The sequence below is a fragment of the Lycorma delicatula genome, chromosome 5 (genome assembly GCF_047948215.1).
Source record: "Lycorma delicatula isolate Av1 chromosome 5, ASM4794821v1, whole genome shotgun sequence".
Taxonomy (NCBI): domain Eukaryota; kingdom Metazoa; phylum Arthropoda; class Insecta; order Hemiptera; family Fulgoridae; genus Lycorma; species Lycorma delicatula.
In genome coordinates this window covers 98282785-98308030 of record NC_134459.1, presented here as the reverse complement: position 1 = coordinate 98308030, position 25246 = coordinate 98282785, and the positions used below count along the sequence as shown (strand labels likewise).

The following is a 25246-nucleotide window of genomic DNA, read 5'->3' as shown; positions in this document are numbered from 1 at the left end:
AGGACCAAGAAAAAATTGGAGATGATTGGAATCTCAGAAAAACCAATCTAATCTAGATACTATATATGATAAAGAATGGATCATCTGTTTCTCATCTGTAGAATAAATAATTCGGTGAGCATATGTAAAATGTAATAAGACCTGAATTTTTTCCAACATACATTAAATAAAATTGATTTTTATATCGTTATATGGAGCGCAGTTAACTACATTAACTCTGACTACATTGCAGTTCCTATCGGTGCTTATCAGTCCTGCATGCGGCAATAAATTTATGTTTGAAGAAGAAAAGTTGATTTTAATAATTTTATAGATATGAAAGTTACGTTATGTCTTTATATGAGAGTTAATTTTATAACAGCAGCGGTAAAAGAATTAAATCAAAAGTGAAATGACCAGTATAAAAGGATGATTACATAAAAAGTAATTCGACAAGAATTTTTATTTTTAATAATAAAATATAAATAATGTAATAATAATTTTGTTAAGTATTGGCAGTTGGCATAAGTATATAATCAAAGTTAATACATAAATTTCGCTTAACCAACAATTGAATTCGAAGCGTTCAAGCGCTTTCGCGGATGACACGGATACGTGGATAACATATTGATTACTTATAATGAACAATACAATAACGAGGAAAACTCTATTCAATGCAATAAATTCTATAAACAACATCAAATTTACTTTAACCGGTGAAAACAATAATAGCAATAATTTCTGGACTTAAAATTAACAAAACTTACGATACTATTATGTCAGAAATTGACATTTCTAGGAAAACCACCAAGCAAGACACAGTAATCCATTACAGTTCTTTTCATCCTTGAAACCAAAAAATGGCTTCATTCAATGTTCAAATACATAGAGGACTAAAATATTTTAAAAAAGGATAATATAAAATTAAAGAATGAATTAAATGTTATCAAGTGCATTGCCATAACCAATGAATATAATAAAAACTTAATACATAAATTATATAATAAAATAAAACACAAAATATACATAAAAGACAAAATAAAATTAATTATAATAATGATAATAATTACGCAAAAATCGAATATAATATCGGTTACAAAAAAAAAAATTTAATATTTAAATATTTGGGCTAAGAACTGCAGACATAACTAATAACAAGATAATAAAATATATAAATAATTTGGATCCTACAAAAACAATAAAAAATAATAATAAAGTCAATTTAGAAAAACATGGAGTATATAGTTTTGAAGTACGCAGATTACGATTTAAGTTACATCGCCTTGACCAATAGATTTTCAATAAGAATAAAAGAGCATCTAAGTAGTATAAACAAAGGTCATACAGATAAATCAAATTTTGTTAAACATATTATAAATAATAACTACAATTATGACCCAGACAAATTTATTAACACACTCGATTACTCTAATGACATATATAATACTAATATTTTAGAAAAATACCATATATATTTAAATAATAATAAATTAATAAACGAACAGATGGAATTTGATAACGACGTTTTATACAAGCAGATATTAAATAGTAGTAATAGATTATGTTAGCCAAACTGATCCACATCCATTTTAACACAACAGTTGAGACCATCAAATTGACAGGATGTTTATGTTGACATTATTTTATAACATATAACGACCAACTGTTATATTTTAAATAAATATCACGATTTTTTACAATTAAATGTGAAGTTTTAATTAATATTACAGAAAGGAAGAATATGAGAGTTCCTGAAGATGAAATTTATTTCCGAAAGCGCTTGAACGCTTCGAATTCAATTGTTGGCAAGCGGTTTTTTGTATATTAACTTTATTGTAATTATAGTATTACAGAATAATCATTTACTTCTGACTTTTCTACCAATCCGTTTGGTCGTTATAAATTGCTGCACTCTAATTAAATATTTTAAAGAATTTCTGCTTCTTAATTCATATATATTTATTTTAGGTAAAGATTCTACAGATTACAGTTTTTTTTTTTTTTTTTTGCTGGTAAATTTATTTCTAAACGAATGTTGCTTCCGTTATCATCCCTCTAGTCTGTCAAACGTCATTACCTCAAGATTTATATTAATTTATTGCTGCAAGGATTAAAGACTGCATTAACGAAATTATAACTCAAGTTCATGATCGTTCCTGTCTGTTTAAATTTAAGATAATCTCCAACAAGTGGTTGGTGCAATTATGATTATTACGGTAGACATTAGCGAGCATGTTCGTACTTATCGGATTACATCATCGTACTGCAAGTAGTGGTATTTGGATTGTCTGATATTGATTATTAAATTTATTTCAGTATATCATATTTATTTGAGCAAGGTTGGACAACTATTATCAGTGTTGCAGTAATTAAAATTAGGCATCTTTCAGGACTGTCCTGCGAACGTGTTAGAATTTTTTTTTTATCAAGAAAATAAAAATTTGTTTGTTTGTTTCAATGTTTTAGTATTTTACCAGAACATAAAATGTGTAATCAAGGACCATATCAAAATATTCAAATTTACTTGAACATTCAAAAACTATCTTTTGATATTTTGAACAATGGCGGTGCAAGGAAAGGCAAATTTTGCCAGAAATTGGCACAAAGTAAATGAGGGGGGATAACGAAGGACAATCTCAGTTTCTACTAATTATACTTTTAGTGTCGTCAACATTGATTAGTTCGTTTTTTTTTTTTGTAATTTTGATACCTATAAATTAGGTCATATAATGTTTTTTCGGCTAAATTTATATTCATATTTAGATTTCTGTTTTTATGCTTATTAAATATGATTAGTTTTGCTACACAAATAAACAGCAAAGAAGTGAAGCCACCTTTAAATAAAGATTAATAGCCAATAGTTTGAAATTTTTGAAGAGAATTATAATACTAATAGATGAACAAGAAATTTGTGATGAATTTAATTCATTTTAACGTAATTTTTATTTTTTAAATGAGATACATAGTAATTATTGAATAATTGTATGAACAGTAATTCATTGATTGTTTTTAATTTGACCTAACCTAGTTCCATCTCACCAAAAAATGCAATCATATTTATCTTGAGTGGTGTAAGAATCCAATCAATTTTGTAATTACAAAATTTGTTAGTCATTTAATTTACTATAAACAATCATTAATTAAAATTTAATTATGTGGTTTTGTATAGGTAGAGAACCTCTATTCTTTACTTCATTTTAATGAAATTCATTGCTTCGTTATATTGATATTTATTGCTGTTGGGTTATTAATATTTGATTTCTTAATATTTCTATTATAATAGTTAAAAAAAAAATAGATATTTTATAATTTTTTTTTATTGGTTTTAGTTTCTGTTAAATAAAAATGAAAACTGATAATAAAAATTAATAATTTTACTCTTTATAACTAGGATAATAAAATTAAATCTAGGATTTTTATTTAAAAAAAAAAATATTTTGTAAAATATTAAAAACATGTAAGTAAATAATAAAGCATACAGTATATTCAAACTAAAAGAAAAGCATCAACACCAGTTAATATTAGTAATTTCCCATCACCACAATTAATTATGTTAAAAAAATAATTAAACACCAATAAATAGGATCATTAATGTAGAAAAAAATTATATACCTAAAAAACTGAATTGCATCCATCCAGTTGCGTACGAATTTAATAATTTTTCATTCTGTTTTTCACAATTTTTTGTAAAGTTTTGTATTTAGATTAGAAATTATTACTGAAAAAAGAAAAAAAATATATATTGGTTAGACAATATCTTTTATATATGTATATTATTTAAGAGTAGTTAAATAAATTCCTTAAATGAATAAAAAAAACATTACTATTGCACCCATTTTTATTATCTAATGAGTTATTAGAAGGTCACACAAGATTATAACGGAAACTAACAGTAAGTAAGTATTAATAATATTGTTACACGGGTTAGATTTTTTAACCTAATAAAGTGAAAATATTTATTACGAATTTCAATTAAACAATTGTAATAGTAAAATATCTGAATCTTAATATCTGATTTTTTTTTTTTACGCGGAAAATATCCTTGAATTTTCATAGTGGACAAAAACAAAATATTAAAATATATTCTTATATAAAAACTGATTTATTCTGAATATTTTTTAATATTATAGGCTCTGAAATAATTTTTTCTTGAATTAAAAATACAATTAATGTTATAGAAATACATTTTTGATAATTTCAACTTAGTATGAAAGTTATAAACTGAAATCAATTAAATGTTTTTAATTATATTATTTAAGTTTTAATAACATATTTTTAGTTAAAAAAAAAAAAAAATCAGGTTAATTTAATACAGTTTTTTAATCATACTAAAAATGGTAGTAATTCTACTACTACTTGCGTTACATATTTCGCAGCTTTAAGTTAGAATCTTAATTACTCCCTTTATAAAAGCGGTAAAATTAAAAATCTTATCTTATTTTATTGTCCAATCAGTTTTTATTAACTAATAAATTTTTTTTTCATTACTGAAGTTTTTCTTTTTAAACAATAAGGAATGTTTTGAGAATTTTTACCTACCTTGATTTTTTATATAAGTACGAAAAAGTTATCTGGCGATTATATAAGTTTTCTTTAAATTGCCTTTTACTAATCCTAGAGTTACTCAACTATTCTAATTATATGTCATTTTTAAGTGATGTCTATTTCAATCATAAGCAGTTATTTTTATATAATAAAAAAAAAAAATATATTAAAAATTTGTTTTAAATAGATGAGTAAGAAAATTCATATAAAATTAAAAATAAAACCTCTGTTACACATAAAATTGTTTGATATTTATAAATAAAAATAAGATTATTCTCATAGATTTTGCACCAGTGTTGCGATGTAGAGTACTTGAAACAAAGAAAATTATATGTCGATAGAAATGACAATGAAGACGCATTCTCTTTATGATTGGCTGTCCATATTAGCAGCATCTAATCTATGTTATTATGTATCAGGGTAGTATTTTTATTTGTTTTAATGTATAACATTTTGTAGTTATTTCAAAATAATTCTATATTAAAATACACGTTAACCTCTTTCTATAAATTTAGAAATAATTTATAATATTGATAAAATTATGAATTTTTGACTAAAATAATTTTTGGTTAAAAATAATGACAGATTACTGATAGAACAACGCTTAAATAAACCAAAGTCCAAAAAATTAAATCTGTACAGTGTTCTATAACGTTTTCTGATGACTGAAGTAATGGAATGGAATTGCATAATTAACAAGAATATGATTTGCGAATTAATGTAAAAAACCTCGAATTGGTTGATATCTTTTATGAATCTAATTTTTATTCTTTAAACTCCTTTAATAAAGAAATAAAGTGAGAATTTGAAATAAAAATACACAATAATTTTATTTTCTGTATTTTATGTAAGCTTTTAAAATTTTAAATATAGGTTGCATTTTAAATATACTATCCTTAACACAAAATAAATAAATGAAATGAAATAGAAAATAAGATAAAATGTAAAATGTTCAGTATTATTAAAAAATAAAAAAAGAGGTTAAATTAATATGAAACATTGTGAGGTCAAAATAAATAAAAATCATATTACCTACAGTGTTACAGGCCTAGTAAATCAACGTAATATTCGCATAATAAAATTCGATAATTTACCAGTAAAATGATTTGCATGACGTAGATGTTTAAATAATATTATACGAATTCTCATATTTTAATATTATGAATATCACGAAAAATCTATAGATTCTAAATATTGTTTGTTTTACATCATTCTTTTAAAAAAAGTTTGTTTCATGAAAAGTTACTTAAATCAAAAAATGAATAAAAATAAAAATACCTTTCAATCGTGCGATTTCATTGACGCGTAAATTAAACTAATACATTTCGGGACATTCCATTTAAAATATTTTTATTCTATAGCGATCATTGAAATGGTAAAACCATATTATATTCAATATAAGTGAATAGATTAATTAAAAAGTGGCTCTCTTGAATACGATGCTATTCAAAAAGAATTACACCTCATTAAAGATAAAGTTATATCATTGGATTTAAAAAGTTCACTCATCAAAAATCTCCTGTTATATAATAAAATAAAAAAAATTAATCCCCGAATTCAAAATATAGAAATAAAAAAAAATAATATCCAACATATAATTTAATCTATAACCCAGAAGAGGGTTTTTCCACGATGGGGATAATGCCAGTTGTATCTACACCACATTCGATACCTTTACATATTAATTTTTTAATACATATACATATTAATTTTTTTAATCGGTACCTTGAATGGTAAAAAAAATATTGTGAATCCCAACGTTTAGCTGAAAAATCTGCAAGAAATCTTTGTAAAGCATACGACTGACGATTAAGAATTATATCTATGAAACCACGCCAAATTTCGAACGGCAGATAAAAATTTCATAAAGTATTTCAAGGAAATGTAAGATAATGTATAAAATTTGAAAAGTTTAAATATATAAAATAAGTATTAGAATATATACATAAATTAAATATTAATTATAACCACTTGCATTTGCCAAAAGAAAAGCCAAACGCTATAGAAGAATCTGAAAAAAATTGTACACCATATATTGTAAATATAAAAATAATTAAATGGTCAATAAAATTTTCAGCCAGATCTATTATTCCTTACAACGTTTGATTAATACAAACAAACAACAAAGAAAATTATGAGTGTTCTTTTTATCACGTTAAATTGTGTTGAAAATAATTATTCAAATGTGTTTATTAATACTGAATTAAAAAGAAAATTAAATTAAACAGAATAAAAAATCAGAATGAATGGAACGCATCCTTTTAATATTCGGATTAATTAAGATACATAACTGATAAAGGTAATGTAATTTTTCTTTTTGGTTTATATACCTACCATATAAAGCCAATTTTTTTATTAAAATAGAAATTGACTTTTATATATTAGTCAATACTAATAAAGTAAGTCAAAGTAAGTAAGTAAGTTTTTATAATATAAATATTAAAAGTAAAATTAACATAAATGATAACAAAATAATTCCCATAACTTAAAAAAAATACATTTTTACTGAATTAAAATAAAAATAAATATATTAGAAGATTTTATTCAATTAATTAAAATAATGCATAAAATAATAGTTTTACAAAAAACTTTAAAAAAATAATAAAATTAATTAATTATATATGGCTGTAATGTATTACGTACCAACAAGAAATATCACTGTTATAATAAAATTAAAAACAAGAATCAGTTTTTGATTAATACGTAAAAAAAGACTAAATATTATATTCATAAACAACTTAGGAAAAAACCCATTAATACAGTATTAACTCCAATATCTTCTGAAATCAGAGTAAACGGCCTTAGCAACGTAAATAAACCAGTTACCTCGTGAATATTTCGTTAAGTAACACAAAGTTTCATTAAATATTTATTTATAAGCAAAAGTTATAAAAATTTATACAAAAAGGAAAAAAAAGGATTTTTTATATTTTTTCAAGATTATCGTATTTGTAAACTTAAAAATATAAAGTTTTTGTACGTAATAAACGAATTTTATAATTTACATTACTAGGTAATCAGTTTAATATGTTATCTACACCGGTTAATAAATAATATGAAATTTACTTGAATAAAAAATAATAAAAACTTTTAATGGAAAAATAACTTTTCATATACTTATTTGAAAAATTCCTAATAATGTTCTTGAATTATAGAAATACGCCAAAACATATATCTTCACAGAAGCTTAAGGAAATAAAATTAAAAATATACATTGCTTAGTGTAAGATAAATATATGTTATACTAGTAACTAACTAAAAAATAAAATTAATTGGTAACTTGAAATTAAACTAGTTTAATAATAAATTTAAATAAAATGACATCCTTAATAAAATTGGAAGCGTCATAACTTTTAAAGAAATTATAAAAATGAAGTTGTTATGATAACGTTTAACAAATAAGATACATAAACTTAGAGATTATCTGTCAACGCAAACAGAATTAATAAATCTAATAGTAAAAGAAAATATTAACATTTACACACTTGTACAAGAAAAGTAATGGTAAAATAGAAGATACTTGAGAAGATTAAATAATTACACACAAAATAAATGAAAATAGTGTACAAAGGAAAATCAAACAGACCACAGATAAGACGATGAGAAATTTGAAAGTTTTTAATCCGCGTTGTTTTATCTTCTTCATTTTACATTTTTGATTTTTCTCAATTTTAATTGTTTTTCTCCTTCATTTAGTATTTTTTTGGATTTTTCTCAATCACACATTTCCGCTCTCCATTAATTTCTTTCGACCCCAAGTACACTTTTTAAATCCATTTTTTTAAATCGAATCTAAAATTAGACAAGTTAATAGTTTCACAGTATTTTCCGATAACGGATTATTAGTTACTGTACCCTAGGCTGTATCAGATTTAAAAACCAATGCAAAGGATTTTCATGAATTACGAAAACGATAATAATGAAGAAACGCAGGTAAGAAAAAAGTATAGATTCTATAAAAAGTTAATATTACCAAAGCATAAATTAATGAGGTAATAATATTTAAGAACTGGAACTATTTATCTTTTATTAGTACATATCTTCCACTAACCTATTTGTAGGTTAGTGAAAACTATCAATACTATTCAGGTTAAAACTAATTAAAAGTTTAATTACGGTATTATTTCCTTTTACATCGCAACCATTCTTACCCACATCACAGTTAGTTTCCTTTACAACTGCAACCCAAAAATGTTTTGTCATATTTGCTTAAAGTAATCGGGCAAAAGATAATGAATCTGATCAAGTACCAAAACAGGTAAGCTACTACAATATTATTAAAATGATTTAACAAGTTCTATTGCACCCAAGTTGTAGTTAAAAACTGAAAATGTTGAAGGTGGAATAGCCTGCATCGATTGCTCTATTGGTGTTGGCTGCTGCCACAGAAATAAGCTACAACCAAAGCTATTCCTATTGGCTCTTATAGTAGTCTACTTTCTTTATGGTTAACGTCATTAAAAATTCATACTTACTGCTTGAGAGGAGAAAGAGTATACAACACGTTGTCATGAAGTACTCATGAACTAAACTGTAATCAATTTCAATTTGTCAGAAATTCTAATCTTATTTAATTTTTATTAATTCATCAAAAGTGTAATCATATTTTACTTAATACATCTTTAACAGTTTCGTACTGATAAATTTATTTCAATAAACACTGAAAATTAATTCTATTTCTGACGAATGTTATTCATGATGGAACATAGAGATGATTGCCAATAAAAGAATCGGGAAGACGAGAAGATTATGGATATATTTAAAAACATTATACGCGAAAGAGAAAGTTTAATTTATATATTGACAAATGATAGTAAATTTACTGTTTTAATTTAAAAATAAATAATTTCTAAAACTTCACTGATTTGGAATTTGTATTCCTGAGTATTTTCATTTTAAATATTAGTGAATATCCCAGGGCTGGTTAAAAAATTGCCTGAATAATTTTTTATTAAAAAAGAATCATTAATATTAAAAAAAAATTAATGCTAGTTAAAAAAGTAGTATTATCTTGAATTACCATGAAAAATAATTGGAATTTTTTTGAAAAATTTTACATTCACTATTTTCAATTTGTATGACTGACAATTAGGTTTGATGAAGAACTTTTGTTGCCTTTTACGCTGAATATTAAATTACTGACTTAACCCTAATCGAAGAGTACGTTCTAGTTATTCTTGACGAAAAATATTGATAAATTTATCATTAATACTAAGAGTAATATTATTTATTAGTCAGTGACATTTCATTGAGTTTACAAAACCATCATTTTACTATTTCAAATAAATTTAATTACTATAAATGTAACTTAATATTATTAAATAAAAACTACATTTACTAATGTATTTAAGTTCATTTCTTAAATCAAATTACCTGAACACAAAACATTAATATTTTGATAATTTTTTTCAATTTATTTATTTAATCTTTTGTTGTATCATTCGTTAACGTTAACTTAAATAGACCGTTGGATTTGATGATGGCAGACTATCACAGAGACTTACTTATTCAGTAACCGCACTCTCACTGGACATTACTATATTTATATACTTTAAATATATATTATATATATATATTTATTAGTAGTAAAAATTACAAAACGTTATATGACACAGTACACAATAGTATTTTTTGTAGATTTGTCTACCAGAGGGATCATACACAACTTTCTGGTAATCTACTTGCCATCAACCGTTCTTTGATTGCTGTACCATTTAGTTCGAAGTCTTTACCACCCGGACCAGGAGCCGGCGCTGCTCCCGTACCTGAACCCGGTCCGGTGGGGCCAGCAAGTGTTTCAAGCCGTAGTTCTTTCGGCCTCAACTCCCATGAGTACTGAAAAAAAAAAGAAATAATGTGTTTTACTAATAAAATACCGACTGTTCTCTGTATACAGAAAATTGAGTATTGACACTACAAGATTAAATCTTCGTTTTCTGAGAGTAAACTTTCTTTTTTGTTAAAAAAACCTAAATCTAAATGTCTAACTTTAGATTTAGCTTTTTGAATTCAGTTCTAATTATATAATTTAAAAAATTATTTGTAAAAATTTAAAAAAATAAAAAACTATCAAAATCAGTGATTCCTTAACTGTGCGCCGCGGTGCCCCGGGGAGCCGCGGTCTCTTCACAAGGAGCCGTAAATATTGTAAAAGCTTTATAATTAATTGAATCGCAAGGCATTTATCATTATTAACGTAATGTTAATAATGTAAAATAAAATAATGAAGATCCACGAAATTTATTTGTTTTTATCTCTTACTTACGAGTAGTCATACTTTTACTTAGGGTAGGGCGCCATGGAAAAATTATAATTGAAAAAGAGCGCCACGACTCGGAAAAGTTTGGGAACCACTGGTCTAAATCATAAAAAAAATATTACAGTTGTTTATTTTAATATTCAAAATAAGAATTTCATTGATATAAAATAACATTTTATTTAAATAATAAATTCTTGCATAAAGATTAAAAAGTCCTTAAATTAATAAAACTTTGATTTTTAAAATTCATAGAATAAAATTAGGCTATGCTTTTTGAAAGATAAGAACTCTGTCTAGATACCGTGTACATATTGATAAGAAAACTTATTCTATATCGTTAATGAATTATGAAAGGTGAAAATAGACAACGAAGAAACTATTTAATATAATTTGATCCTATTAAAGAAAAAAGGTAAATTATACATTGAAAATTACTGTGGGATGTTCATAGATAAGAAAGAAAAAAATCTCGTTTTAAGGCTATATCTCTTAAAAAGCAGTCTTACTAATTTAAACAAATTAACAATTTAATTGGATAACTGTAATAGAATAATTTACTTATAAAAAAAACTACAAACAATACAAAAAAAGCAATCAAACGGTTTATTTGTTTGTTGGTTGTACAATTACAATGAAGATAAAAAAGTTACAATACGTGGGCTGCTGCTATCTACCTCTACCACACAAACTTTCATTCCTCTCGGTATGGTTCTAATAATATTTTTACAACATAATGTGGTGCTTTTTATTTTATTAAATATTGATTCTACTTTTCCAAATTATATTTCATTTAAAAACAATTATCAAGATAGATGAATGTGCAGTTCAGTAAAATACCAGTCTTAAGGAACTCGATCTTGCGGAATTTGGATTTAACGGAAAATTGTACATCTTTTAATTTTGCAGACAAAATTCTACGAGTTTATGGTATCAGAGCGCTTAAAATCAAGGAATAAAGTTCCATTGTTTGCTTGTGATCTTCATCTTACTCCCAGAACCACCTATATTGGTCATTGAAGAGTTTTCCACACGTAATTCTGTAATTATATTCGATACGTCATGTACCACTATCATTAAGAATTAACTAGAATAATGTTCTACTTGACAAAGAAAGAAATATACTGAATTCAGAAAGAGTTGAGTAATAATATTTTTAAAAAACGATTGTTGGTGGAAAGGAAAAGTCAAAACTCAGAATAATTTAAGATGGAATTGAACCACGTAAAAGTCCCTAGTCATCACATAATGATTGTGAATGAAATTACAGAGTACATCGGAACTGTTGCAGCTTCTGAATTTACAAAACAAAAATCGATTATGAAAATAGAACTGGTGTAAGTGACACAAATAAGCAATGAAATGAATTTGTGAAAGTCGTAAAGTAGTAAAACATAATAATATGATGTTGCACCCCTAATATCAACATATTCATGATGACTTGATTTACTGACTCAAAATCATTATGAAAATTACAAAGAATTAAAACAAGATGAGGTTTTCGGTAAAAAAATTCCTATTGAATTTAATTATAATTAAATTAAATACATATTATTTTAAGTTTATTATTATAACATTTAATTTTCATTACATTTTCAAGTTAACTGTACTAAATTAGGCTTAACCTGGGTTATTTTTTTATCTTCTTAAAATACACGTGTTGTTCCACTTGTTGTTCACTTGGTTGCTCCATTATCCCAGTAAATAAAGCAAAATAATTTAATTTATATCAAATAATATAATATATATTTTTTCCTTTTATTTTCTTAATGATAAATTCATTTAAATTACTACTCTATTTTAAATAATATATAAATATCGAAAAACATTCAAATACATAAAACCAAAGCGAAAATTGAAGTTTTATGTTGAATTCATCTGTATTACTATTTTCATGCCAATTTTACCAATTTTATGGACATATTTCAATCAGTTAAGTCAGTAAAATCTTAGTGAATGTTTATTCACCAAACTATTTGAGAATTATGATTATTACGTCTTTTTATGATATTTAAAAGGTTTACGTAAATGGTTTTCTAGTTATCAACCAAGTTATGAAACATAACTCATAAAAAAATATAGGAAATGTTTTAAATTATATATTTTATTACAATGTAGCCTCATGAAAAACTACACTGCACATTCTTTGTTTTAAATTGAAGTGGTTGAATATGTTAAAAATGGTAGAGAAAAAATTAACCTTATGATAAATAGGGAATAAGTAATAGAAAAGAGAATGATCAAAGGCAAAGTTCTGAAGCGATATTTTAAAAATAGAAAACTTGCATGAATAAAAGTAGGAAAAGCCACTGGAGAAGTGAATACCAAGTGATAATTTAAATATAAAACAGCTAAACTTAACAGAAAGTTTAGTCAGAAAAAAAATATATCTATCCTACATACATTTCATCAATTAAAATATATAAATCTTAAACTTCTGTATAATAATGATTACTGTATTGTAAATAGTTAAGAAAACTTACCAAAACAGCAGTATTATTTATATTTTTCTCCAATTAGAAATTAAACCGTAACTTACGTTAGATATATATGTAACTTCAGCTTAAACGAAGCAGCATTCATTGTTATTAAATAGAACTGACAGTTCTGTGCAAAATATTATCATGATTTCTTACTCACATCACAATATTATTTTGGAAGTTACATACAGAGTGAACTATAGGAACCTGACGATCTTGAAAATTAAAATAAAAATATAAGAAAATAACTTACTTATTTATTAATAAGTAACTTATTTATTATAAATAACTTACCATACTACAGTAAATTGAATGCTATTTGAAGGGTTAATTTTATTTTTTAAATATCATATCGGTCAAATAATCTCCATTATTTGATATATACTGTTGCAATTTGTCCTGCCATTTCCATTTCCTATCTGTACTTATGTAACGTTGTCTAGTATGGCTGCATCTTGTACAAAACCCTTGAATTCATTAATATTCTTAGGTTTACTGATGAATTCTTTAGACTCCAAGTAACTCCAGAGAAAACAGTTGTGTACTAACATATCTATGAACATACCGGCTATATAACATCTCTTCCTCAAGAAATTACACGGTCTGGAAACTGTTGAGTCATCTGTTTGGTTGTTCAGATAGTAAGAGCTGTTGGTTCATCCTGACGGAACAACAGGTTCAAGTTAATCCCTCAGCAATACAATTCAAGAGCAAGGAATTGCTTGTTGTGTACCGAACAAAATAGAGTTTAACGATTTGTTCTCCTTCTCCTAAAGAATAAGAGTCTATGATTCCAAAAATGTTCATAGCACACCAAACATTTCACGTAATTTTCAAGAGAAAGTATATAAAACTGCTTGAGACTGGAATCAAAATATTAACAATTTTTTGTTTGTTCTTTGTGCCCGATAAATAAAATTGTGTGTCGCCACTCATTAATAACATCGTTTCATCGTACAAAAAGTTACGAAAATTCTCACTGAATATGGCTTAATTTGCTTGGCCACACTCTCTTAGCTCTAAAATGTACCACTATCGTTTTATATGGATGAAGGTACAAAGGCTTGTGCAAATTTTTTTGACTGAGGTAACGAACACTTCGTCATGCTTTCTAAACGCTGAGGGTTACTTCTTATTACCTACCTGATTCTACTGAAGTACTGGTTCAGAAGTAGTACATCGGAACTTGTTTATCCATAACATGCGGCTGGTAATGGTACCATGACGCAGAATATCTAAATACCGGTGGAAAAATGATTGTTAAATATAACGAAATCACAATTTTTAAAATATGTTTCTACTACGAACAAAAATAGAAGACTGCATTGTTCTATCTATACCGCAAGAATGGAGGGAGTTTCAATATTACTCCCTACAGATCGCAGAGCCTGGAAAATGTCCCTTGCTGCTGTATCTTTCTATTATCGGGCGGATTTCATCGGTTATTTAGTGGCGGTTATAAATTTTAAGTTTTATTTATGGACGGATTTGGTAATTTGCGTTCCTATCCGTATGGACCAGCGTGAAATTTGTTTACTGGACCGTGAGAGACTAAGATTTTGAGCCTAGTAATCCCGGCGTGATTCCCCTTCAGTCCATCTGCTGAAGTCCTTTCGATACCAGCACCTATGGGCTAGCAGGAGTGCCCCTAGCGGAGCCCTAGTTATTTTAAGGGAGAAATACGCCCCGTTCTCCGGAGGGAGTCGCATATGATGACTAAATGAAATTGTGGTCTCTTCGTGGGACGGTGTAAGGTATTGTCTAGCTTTTTATAGTTTTAACAAAATTTAATTGCGAAAACGGTCACTTTCGCGGCCAGAATTTTCGCGCGGTTTCCATTTATAGGTTACGCGATATAGAGGCTCCTAAGCCTGATTTGTCATTTTATTGTTCTATCATTATTGAAATAGCATCAAATATACAAGGTCACATTCAGTTTCATTCCCCAAATACATGTCAGGATTTCCAACCTATTTATTTTAAAAATCGACAGATTCCCATGGTTCGATCTGTATAACAATAGCTCAAATTATAATGTACATTTTATTACGCACCGAAGAAGAAATGAAAGTAATAGAATAAAACTGCCATCGATTTAGTTCTATGCTAAGAAAGTATCTTTATCACATTTTAAAAATTACGTTGAGTTATTTTTTATTAACATAATAAAATTAATCAGAAATGTACGTTTCAGTGTTTGCGAAAATGTTAATAAAAGCTAAACAGCCTGTAGATAAAAAAAATATATTATTTTTAATAATTTAAATTGAAAAGAAATTTTAATTTAAAATATCAAATTGAAATGAATTTTCTTTTACAATTAGTGAAATAAATAATAATTAATAATGAGTTTATTTAATTCGAAAAAATCACTAACATATCAAATTTCAAGCTTTTTTTGTTATAAAATAAATCTGTCAATATGAAATTTCTGTTTTAGAGTAACAGTGAGACAACAGATGTGTAATACGTTAAGAAGCAGAAAAACAAATGGTTATGTACTAAATACTGAATATATAAAATAAATATTTCAGATTTAAAATGACGTTGTCGACTGAATCCTTTATATATTTTTTTTCATTAATTCTTTTTTCGCATAAATTTCTTAATATATTTCATCTGACAGGGAAAATTTGTGCAAAATATTTTAACATTAAATCAAAAAAAAAAAAAAGTTTAAACAGTTCTCTAATCCATAAAATAGAATATTGTGAAAAGACATGTTGCTTAAAGTAGTAAATAAATCAATCTTATAAAAGTTACAATTTTTTTTTTACAGTTACTGAATGTTATATTGCGGTAAACATATAAAAACTCGTAATTACCTGTTGTGTAGGCCATGGTGAAGGTTCTTCACATGGAGGAACTCTTTGAATTGTTCCATTACCTAAGACTGGTTCTGTAAAAAGATGTTAACGTTATTATTATTATTTTTCCTCAACAAATTATCACACAATGAATGAGATATATAATATAAAAAATAATTAAATTCTGTGGTGAATAACCAGAATTTTTATCCGAAAGAGTGGAAAATATTTTTTATATCTCATTGTAAATTCCAGTTTTGCTTGTAAGGTTTTCCTTGAAAGACGATTAAAACACTGCATAATTATAATAACTATTCCTTTGTTATAAAACATAATATTTTTAATATTTTCTTAGTTAACTTTTTAAATTTACTGAAATTCCTACACTACGTAGTATTATTTTTTTCTTTATTATACTTTTTCATCTACTGACGTCTCTTTTAAAATATCCAGTACATTAATATTTCATTAATTCTTTAGTATACTTTGTCGAGTACATTAGGACAGTCCTGGTTATGAACAATACTCGTTACCAATATGCTGTAGTGACGAGCCACTGATGTAATGTACCCTTCTTCTTCATCGAATCCAGTTTGCAATGAGATTTTCTTCAAAGAAGTGAAATGAGAACAAAATTTTATTTTTACTGAAACAACGTCGTTTATTTCCCGTATCGATGGTTTATGAAATTATACAAGTAATATATAAACTGTTCCGTCACGCACCTTTCAATTGTTCGTATCTTATTTTCATAATTCTTCATGGAGAAACTACTAAAAATTCAAAGAAAGTGCCTAGATAAAAATTCTTAGAAAATTGGTAATAACTGAAGTATTAAGATAATTTGATTGTAGCTTTAAACAAGTTTTGAATTCGAGTTATTTTAAAAAGTAGTCAGTAGTTTTTTTTCTGTCTATATTGTTGTATAAAAGGTAAAAAAGTTAAGAGGGTTTTTGTTTGGACGGGATAAACAAAAAAATTAATCGATTAATCGCAACCAAATTTTACCCATGCTTCTTGGCGTAACTGAGAAGGTTTTTAAATATATTTCACCTCGATAAATCTCGAAAATATATATATATAGTAGTGCAGTATATATATAGTAGTGCAGATTTGCCAGTTGAGACACAAATTTTAATGAATTGAATTAATGAACTGTGAACTGTGAGCCTCTTTCACTGTTAGCTGGGTTTGAACAGAATGACTCAAATCAATCAAATGAATAACAAAATTATTAGAACTACATTTACGTTAAATAGAATAATATTAAATAAATCAAAAAAATCTCTGTATAATATTAATAGGATTCCAGTGGAGACTGCGTGTGAGGCTAAAGAAGTGAGGTATGCAAACACCTCGTGGGAGGCTAGATCAATCATCACCATCAACTGGTAACAAATGGGTGCCCCTCGGGTGCTGTTTTGGGAGGTGCAAGGGGATGCTGTTATAATATCTCTACAAACAATCGTGCGATTTTCAAAATTCAACCTTAGTGTTTGTTAGAATGTTGAAAGCTAACTTTTGCATGTATCAGGTACACTCCCGTTTTAACAGATCACGGTTATTCGGAAATTTTGTTATATCTTCGTAACCAATCTTCCGATTTTCAAAATTCAAACAGGGTATTTGCTAGTATTATATATTTTAGTAATAAAATTTTTAAATGTTCTATGAACTGCAGTAGGAGTAAATATTCATTTTCTCCTACTGCAGTTAATAGTGATATTAATGTAGGGATTAATATCACAATTCACTTATCAACTGCATTTCTTTTGATAATACTCATGCTCATTTGCATAATTAATCATAGAAAAAGTTACTGTTCTATTATTGCAAATCAAATTAATTGTATGTATAGAAAAAAACCATTCAAAACTTTATTGATAATTAAAATTGAATATTTATAAAAAATAATTTATGTAAATAAAAAAAAATTGTACGCAACAAAAATCAGTTAAAAAAAATAACATGAAATATGAACAAGAAAATACGCATTTATACTATTATTGATTTAAATTTTACTTATAACTTACCATATTTTGCAGGAATTATATCAGGATCTTTTTCATCAGCTAAATCACGAGTTGTGACTTTTTCTGCTTCTGGAGGAACACTCTTATCTAACGATAATGAGGCCGATTGTGTATCACTTAGATTACGCCGAAATCTTGCCAGTAAAATTATACAAATTATAAGTAATAATATAGTCAACGTCGCACCAATTGCACCTCCAAGAACTGATGATAATGCTAATTCTGCATCCCCAGCTGAAATAAAAAACGTTATTGTAAAAAATTTAATAAGAAAAGAATTATATTACAAATATTAATCTGTTTTTTTAAATAACATAAAGAAAATTCATAGTTGATTAATTAATATAAAATGGGTGTTTTTATTAGAGAATTATCCTTTTACAACATATTATTTAATGAATATTTTAGATGAGTTAAACAAATCAATTTATAAGAAAACAGTGAATAAAAGACTATCGGAAAAAATAGAACTGGTTTACTAGGACACAAGATAACCGGTAAAAAAATACAGTTCTTGGAAAATTTACGATAAAAAAAAAATAACCTATAAAAAATTATGTATAATTCTTTTATATATCTAACGAATTCATAGAGATAGTATGAATAAAAAACTCTTGAGCAGTTCTGCGCAAGAAGACCAAATTTTTGTTAATCTAATTTGGTTTTAATATTTTAATATATATTTTTTTTAATTTGGATAAATGTTCCTAACAATAGATATTAAAGATAAAGAAACGTCAATGTTCCAATTTGCAGCATCATAACCAAAGACGTTTATAAACTGTCCCACTCAAATTCTTTTCGACCTTAAATTCTTCTAAAAATTTAGACCAATCTTCAGAAAAATTTTACATCCACAACATCAGATAAATTACTACATAATATCTAAATTTCAATGAAGTTAATAAAGTAGTTTGGGAGATTTAAAAAAAATAAGCTTGAAAAGAGAGCTTATCGTGCTTTATAGAGTAACTTTTCGTTTAATATTTTGAGTCAGATTAGATCACATTTTCTAATAAAAAAAAAAATACAAAGTTATGCTGAACGGTTATTGAATAAATTTGAAAATAAGAATATCTACAAAAATAATTCAGAAGAATTTTAGTTAAAAGGAAAAACTAGATGGCCATTTAAATTTTTAAGGAATTATAATTAGGCATTTAGGGAAAAAAGCTGACAACATGGTTGAAATACTTTTCTGGGGTTGGTTATTTATTCTTATGTAAGGAAAAAATAATGATAAATGAAAAAAGTAACCTGAAAATTCTTTTTTGTGGAGGAAAACTTAAAATGAAGTTTTATTTTTAAACTATCATTGTATGTTTAAATAAACCGAAAAAAGTTTAAAAAATTCAAGAAATCGGTATTTTTTCTGCTCCACCACCTCAAAAATCACTTTCTAAAAAAGTTTTTTGATGTTTTTACGTAACTATTTTAAACTGTAGAAAATAAAAAAAATTTCACTGAAAAATATCCAGCTAATAAATAGTTACCTAATATGTCTTTTTTGCTGGTGACGGGTGAATGATGATGAAATTTTATTACAATATTATTGTTGAAATTTGATTCAAAAAAGTTTTAAAAAAAATCAATATTTTTAACCTTCACCCCTAATATTGCCCTCAAAGTATTTTTTGGGTCACTTGCTCTATTTATTTGCCTAGGAAAATATAATTTTTTTTTGTCGATTTTCAGGGATATTTTTTTATAAATTGTAAAATAATCATTCATGCATATACTGAACTAAACATATAATGGGGTTATGGTTGCAAAATTTCGAGAAAATTGACCCAAAATTTTTACCAACAAATTGACCTATATACTGAGTTTATGTGTTAATTTTCATCAAAATCTCTTTTCCCAACAAAACGTTAATAATCTTCAACTACGCCAAACACACATACATACTACATAGGTTTTTTTTTATTATAACGTCACAGCAACTTTACAATCTGTTCAGAAAGATAATTGAACAATAAGTAAATATGATTTATTTGAACTAACATTACGTAGTCACGGACCCAGCGGCTGGTGACTTAACAATAACAATGGAATGACAGAAATGAAAAAAAGCACTCCGTAAGGCCGGACTAAGTCATCTAATTGAAACGATAAGGGAAACCAAGAATATTGTTCCTCAGCAATCTTGAAAAATCACTGATTGTGTTATCTAATAAATTGACCGCCAAATAATTTGGGTGCCGATCCAAACGATCTTTCTTACATACTAATGTACGAACATTACCCCGTCTCATACTTTCCCATTTTTTGGGGTCCGTATATCATGAAACGTAGAGAAATGAAAAAAACCCATATCCGGATGACTATATAGTATTAGATTTAAAGTGAAATTACTGAAAACGAAGATATATATATTTTTTTATAATAATAACTGCGATATTCCCACAAACAATTATAAAAACATACGAATTTCATTATTATTTCATGTTTTATTAAAAAATCAAGTAAATCAGTGATTTAACAAAAATAGTTTAGAGATAATTGTTTTACGAGTTGGAAGGCATGTACCGTAATTTTACACAGTTATCGCTGAACGGTATTGCTGTGTAAAATAATTAAAAAAGTAAATCCTATCAACTTTTAAGACGAGTTTTCTATTTTAATGTTATCTTTAAAATGCATACAAAACTGAAGAAAAGGTATTTGATAAAATAACTTTATTTAAATTTGTGCCTATTATATCGACTGATTCACTGATTTAAAAAAAATATTCTTTGTTTATACGGGATTATCAAGATGCGTATCTGTTTTACAGAAATTGAGCGATGAATGTATCTAAAAAATACACAGAAATATACAAAATTGAATTCTTAGTAATGTTCAAAATTTCAATGAAGTTAATCAAGTAGTTTTGGAGATTTTTGAGCCACAGAGTTTTATACATAGGCTTATACTATATAAGAAACCTTAATTTAAATGAATGGTATTTTTGTACTCTTCAAACCTGAAAACCTGAAGAAAATTCGTTTTTACCCCTCATACCCACCATGCAATGAAGTAATACCGTACTTTCGGGAAACTGGATAATATCTTTTCTGTTTATACAATACGAATTTATAAAAATATTGAAGTTTTAAAAAAATATGATAAAATGAAAAAAAAAATAATTAGCAAAGATATCTATTGTCTTCCATTAAATACTTTATCAAGATATTGGACTATTCTAATCATTACAAGACCGACATTGTTAACATAAGTACTACTGGTAATTCTAATGAAGAAGAAGCTCAGAAAAAAATCTTATGAAAAAGAAATTCGCGTATTCTGATAAAAAGTTGTTTGCACGTGAAAAAAAAAAGTTGTGATATTTATCAGACATTCCGAAAAGGTTTTTTTTAAAACTAAGCAAAACAGAAATAAATATGAATTTTTGAAAAAAATATTTGAAAAACAGAATTTATATTCATGATAGGAGGAAAATTCTATAAATTTAATTATAAAGATCTGTAACGTGAAGTTGATGAAAACTTAACACAGTGAGGGTGAACCGCCAAATCTGTATCATGAGAGTTGTATAAATATTATTCCTGTAAAGATATTTCAATTTTATTTTCAATTCAAAAATACCGGTATTTCGTTGTATTTAATTAAATTTAAGAAAAATTTTAAGGTATCTCAATGATTTTCCAACCACAAACGCACATTTTGACAGAGAATTCAATTACATTTTTGTGATCTGTTTAACCAATACGGTAATACAAATTACCGAGATGTAAAATGTAAACCCAATATTGTCAACGTATTATTAAATTAAAAATTTTTATTCGACGGTATTTTTAGAAAACAGGGAGACACGTGACCATATTTAACCCTAAGTTTAATTTTATTAATGCGTTAAATTTTGTTTTGGAAACTCTTTAAGAAATAAAAAGTAACTAATACAAATACCTCCGGCCTATACTACTAAATTAACCCTGGATGCCTTAAGGTAATGGCCTACCGACCTGGTTGTTCTTTTGAAAAGATTCAGCTACAAACTTCCTTTTCCTAATTTATCCGGGAAACTTCTTCATTTCTTACAATATCACGTTGTTTCATTTTCAGTGTCCTTATGAAGTTTATTTTCAACTAGCATAAATTTTTGATCTTTGATTTTATATTATCTATGTTTCACGATTTGAATGCTACAATGAATTCGCAAATAAATTTATATCTGACAGAATATGGGAAAAACATTTTATGTTGTGGACTATTTTTGCTCTACAATAATAATTTTTTGTATCAGGGTTAATTAGATTTTTTAGTTTTTTCTTCGAATAGGAAAGATTTACTTTAATTTTGTATTTAAACAAATTTATTGGAACGATAAATAAATAACATTTTCATCAAATAAACGGAAGAGAAACTTTACAGTTTATAATAGTAAAATTATCTAACCCAGAAATTATGATTAAGGAATTTTTGCTTATACTAACTGATAAGCTGCCTAATAAATTTTTCGTCTATAACCTATTATTTATCCAATTTAACTATAGTAATGACGTAATTATGTTACATCAAGCAATATACTTATATATGTATAAGTATACATATATTACTTGCATATTTCTATCGGAATATTAAAATATAATTCATTACGGTAAAGAAGTTATATGAAAATGAACGCAAATACACGAACACACACTCACTTCACATTACATTCACACACAGACAACACCTAATTACCTACGTTCGTTGTTCAAATTTGAAAATACTTAAAATGATTAGCAAATAACATAAATTAATTAATATTTAAATACATATTTTCAAACATAGAAACAAGAAATGGGTTTAACAAATAAACAAAAATAAAATAATAAAAAGTTATTTAAATGGTTAATTTATTACCATATAGCTTTTATTAATTTTACTCGTATTTTATTTCTTAAGAGAAGGATCCAAGAAATCTAATGAAATATTAAATAACTATAATAAACTTTGACAAATCAATTCGATTTCTGTGAATATAATAATTAATAAAAAATATTTTTATAAACCATTATGATGAATCATTTATCTCAATAGAAAAAAAGGAAAAATCTAATTTAAAAGATTTTTAAGATCTATAATTAGATTTTTCACGTTATAAATATTTTATGAAACCAATTTAAATTAATTCACTTTCTATTACGATTTAATGATGAAAGAATAATTTAAGATTCAAATAACTCTTGAATTCAGATTCAAAAAACTAAATTAATAATGAACCGTTCAGTAAGTATGAAAATAAATAAAACCAGTTATAACTATTATTAATTATAGTAAAATATAATTTTATTTATAAATATTTTTTGATACCTTATTTGGCAGAGCATTTATGAATATATTAAATCACCAGCTCGTAGAACTATTTTATACAGTTTTATTTTATTATGAAAGTGACGGGTTCACACAGTACAAAGTTTGTTATTCAAAATATTTTGAGTAAACTAGAGTAAATAATTTATAAGCTTGCTATTGCGAGAAGTAATTGTGAATGAATAACATCACTCAAAAAACTCATAACCATAGCAAGATTCGCTTCATTAGTCAGCTTCGTAGTATTAGTAATTACAAGGGAGGATTAAGAGGTCCGATTTTGTACCTGTTAGGCACTTCGGTCATTACTCATGTATGTAGATTACCTTGGACAAGGTAATCATAACTGAAGGTGAAGATAATTCAAGGTCATATCAATAACCATGAATCTTTTTTTCCTATTCGGTCTGCAGCCAAGGAATGGAAACAAGATTCTTCAAACTGGTCCGCAGATAAAATTCCCTACTAGATATGAAAGATGCACTGGATTTTCAGGTCCTTACATCCTCAGCATCGAAACCGTAATAAAATCAGACCTGTATTTATAGAACTAATATGGAAGAAGAGATCAAGGGTAAGAGAAAGGGATGTTTGGCGAAAGAGGAGAATCAGTCCATCTGGATATATAAGGTGTTTACCGTCTTACCCAGAACCCGACATCTTAGTAAATAGCAGTTAGAATACTTTATTGTTCTAATAATAATGAAAACCAATTAATTATAAATAATTAAATAAAAATATAATAAAATACACAGTAAAAATAAATATTAAATTAAAATTATTAAATAAAACCAAACCCAAAGATGAAAGACTGGAACTAATTTATTTTCGTCACATTGAGAAAACATAAGTAGAAATTTATAAATAACCATTTAGCTATTTTGGATAAAAATGCTAAAAAATTTTTGGATGATGTTGAATAAAAATGCAGATGTTAGACGGCTGAAGAGGAGGCTTCATGTGCAGGACCTGAGTGATTGTTGATAGACTCAAAATATATATTATCTTTGATAATACAAGTTACGCGTCATGAGAGCTCATTATTTATACAGTGTAGTGCCGAGTGTGTGTTGAGATTGTTACTACTCTAGATTCTAAGAACCTTACTGTCTAATAACATTGCTACTATTCTAACATTCTGATATTGGTTGTCAGAACTTATTACTGTTAATATTATCTTAATTGTTGACTAATTTATTATTATCATTTTATTCCCTTTATATTTCCTTAACTTTAGCAATATCATTTGTAATTATTTTATTTCTTTTATTGTTACTGTTCCCGACTGTCCTGTTGTTATAATATTCATAATATTATAACAACAATTATTATGTAATGCTGTCTAGGATTCATACATACAATGATATTTATACCCAACGAGGGTTATCATTAGATGGTCTCTATTCTTATCATTCAGTTTACTTATGGTTTCGAAATTTTTTTAGTTACATTTTTTTCACCTTCTTCCCTGGGTCGAATCCTGCAGTTAAGTATAACATAGCCCAGAGGAGTGTCCTATACTCTAACGGGCCTCCCCGTTTCGGCCTGCTGATCGGATCTTACTTTGTGCCCATCTCAAATCCCCTGAGTAGGATCCACCAGGCCTGGCTAGATCGTCCCTGGGTCCCCATTCCGGGAGTTGGACTCGGTCTTTAAGCCAACGCCTCTAACGAGGACACCACGAGTGGGGCATCCCCGCTGAGACTCGGTCTTTTTCACTCGGGGGTTCGAGAGTCCCCGTGCCTTATCGCTACCGCACAATTGTGCAAGCACGAGCGAACGGCAGCTCCGCAGATGGCTGTTGCTCAGCATCTGAATAATGAAGCTGGAGCCTGTATCATAATGAGA

General features: G+C 26.7%; 1 protein-coding gene across 1 annotated transcript in view; it reads right to left on the bottom strand.

Moving 5' to 3' along the window:
- Window positions 1-10045: 10045 nt before the first annotated feature.
- Window positions 10046-25246, bottom strand: part of LOC142325715 (nephrin-like) — an 885014-nt gene continuing 869813 nt past the window's right edge. The window contains exons 12-14 of the mRNA XM_075367746.1: window positions 18101-18334; window positions 16086-16159; window positions 10046-10359 (exon numbers count right to left, since the gene is read on the bottom strand). Of these exons, the coding sequence (XP_075223861.1) occupies window positions 10180-10359; window positions 16086-16159; window positions 18101-18334 (488 nt within the window). The 3' untranslated portion in view covers window positions 10046-10179. The remainder of the gene's footprint in view (window positions 10360-16085; window positions 16160-18100; window positions 18335-25246) is intronic.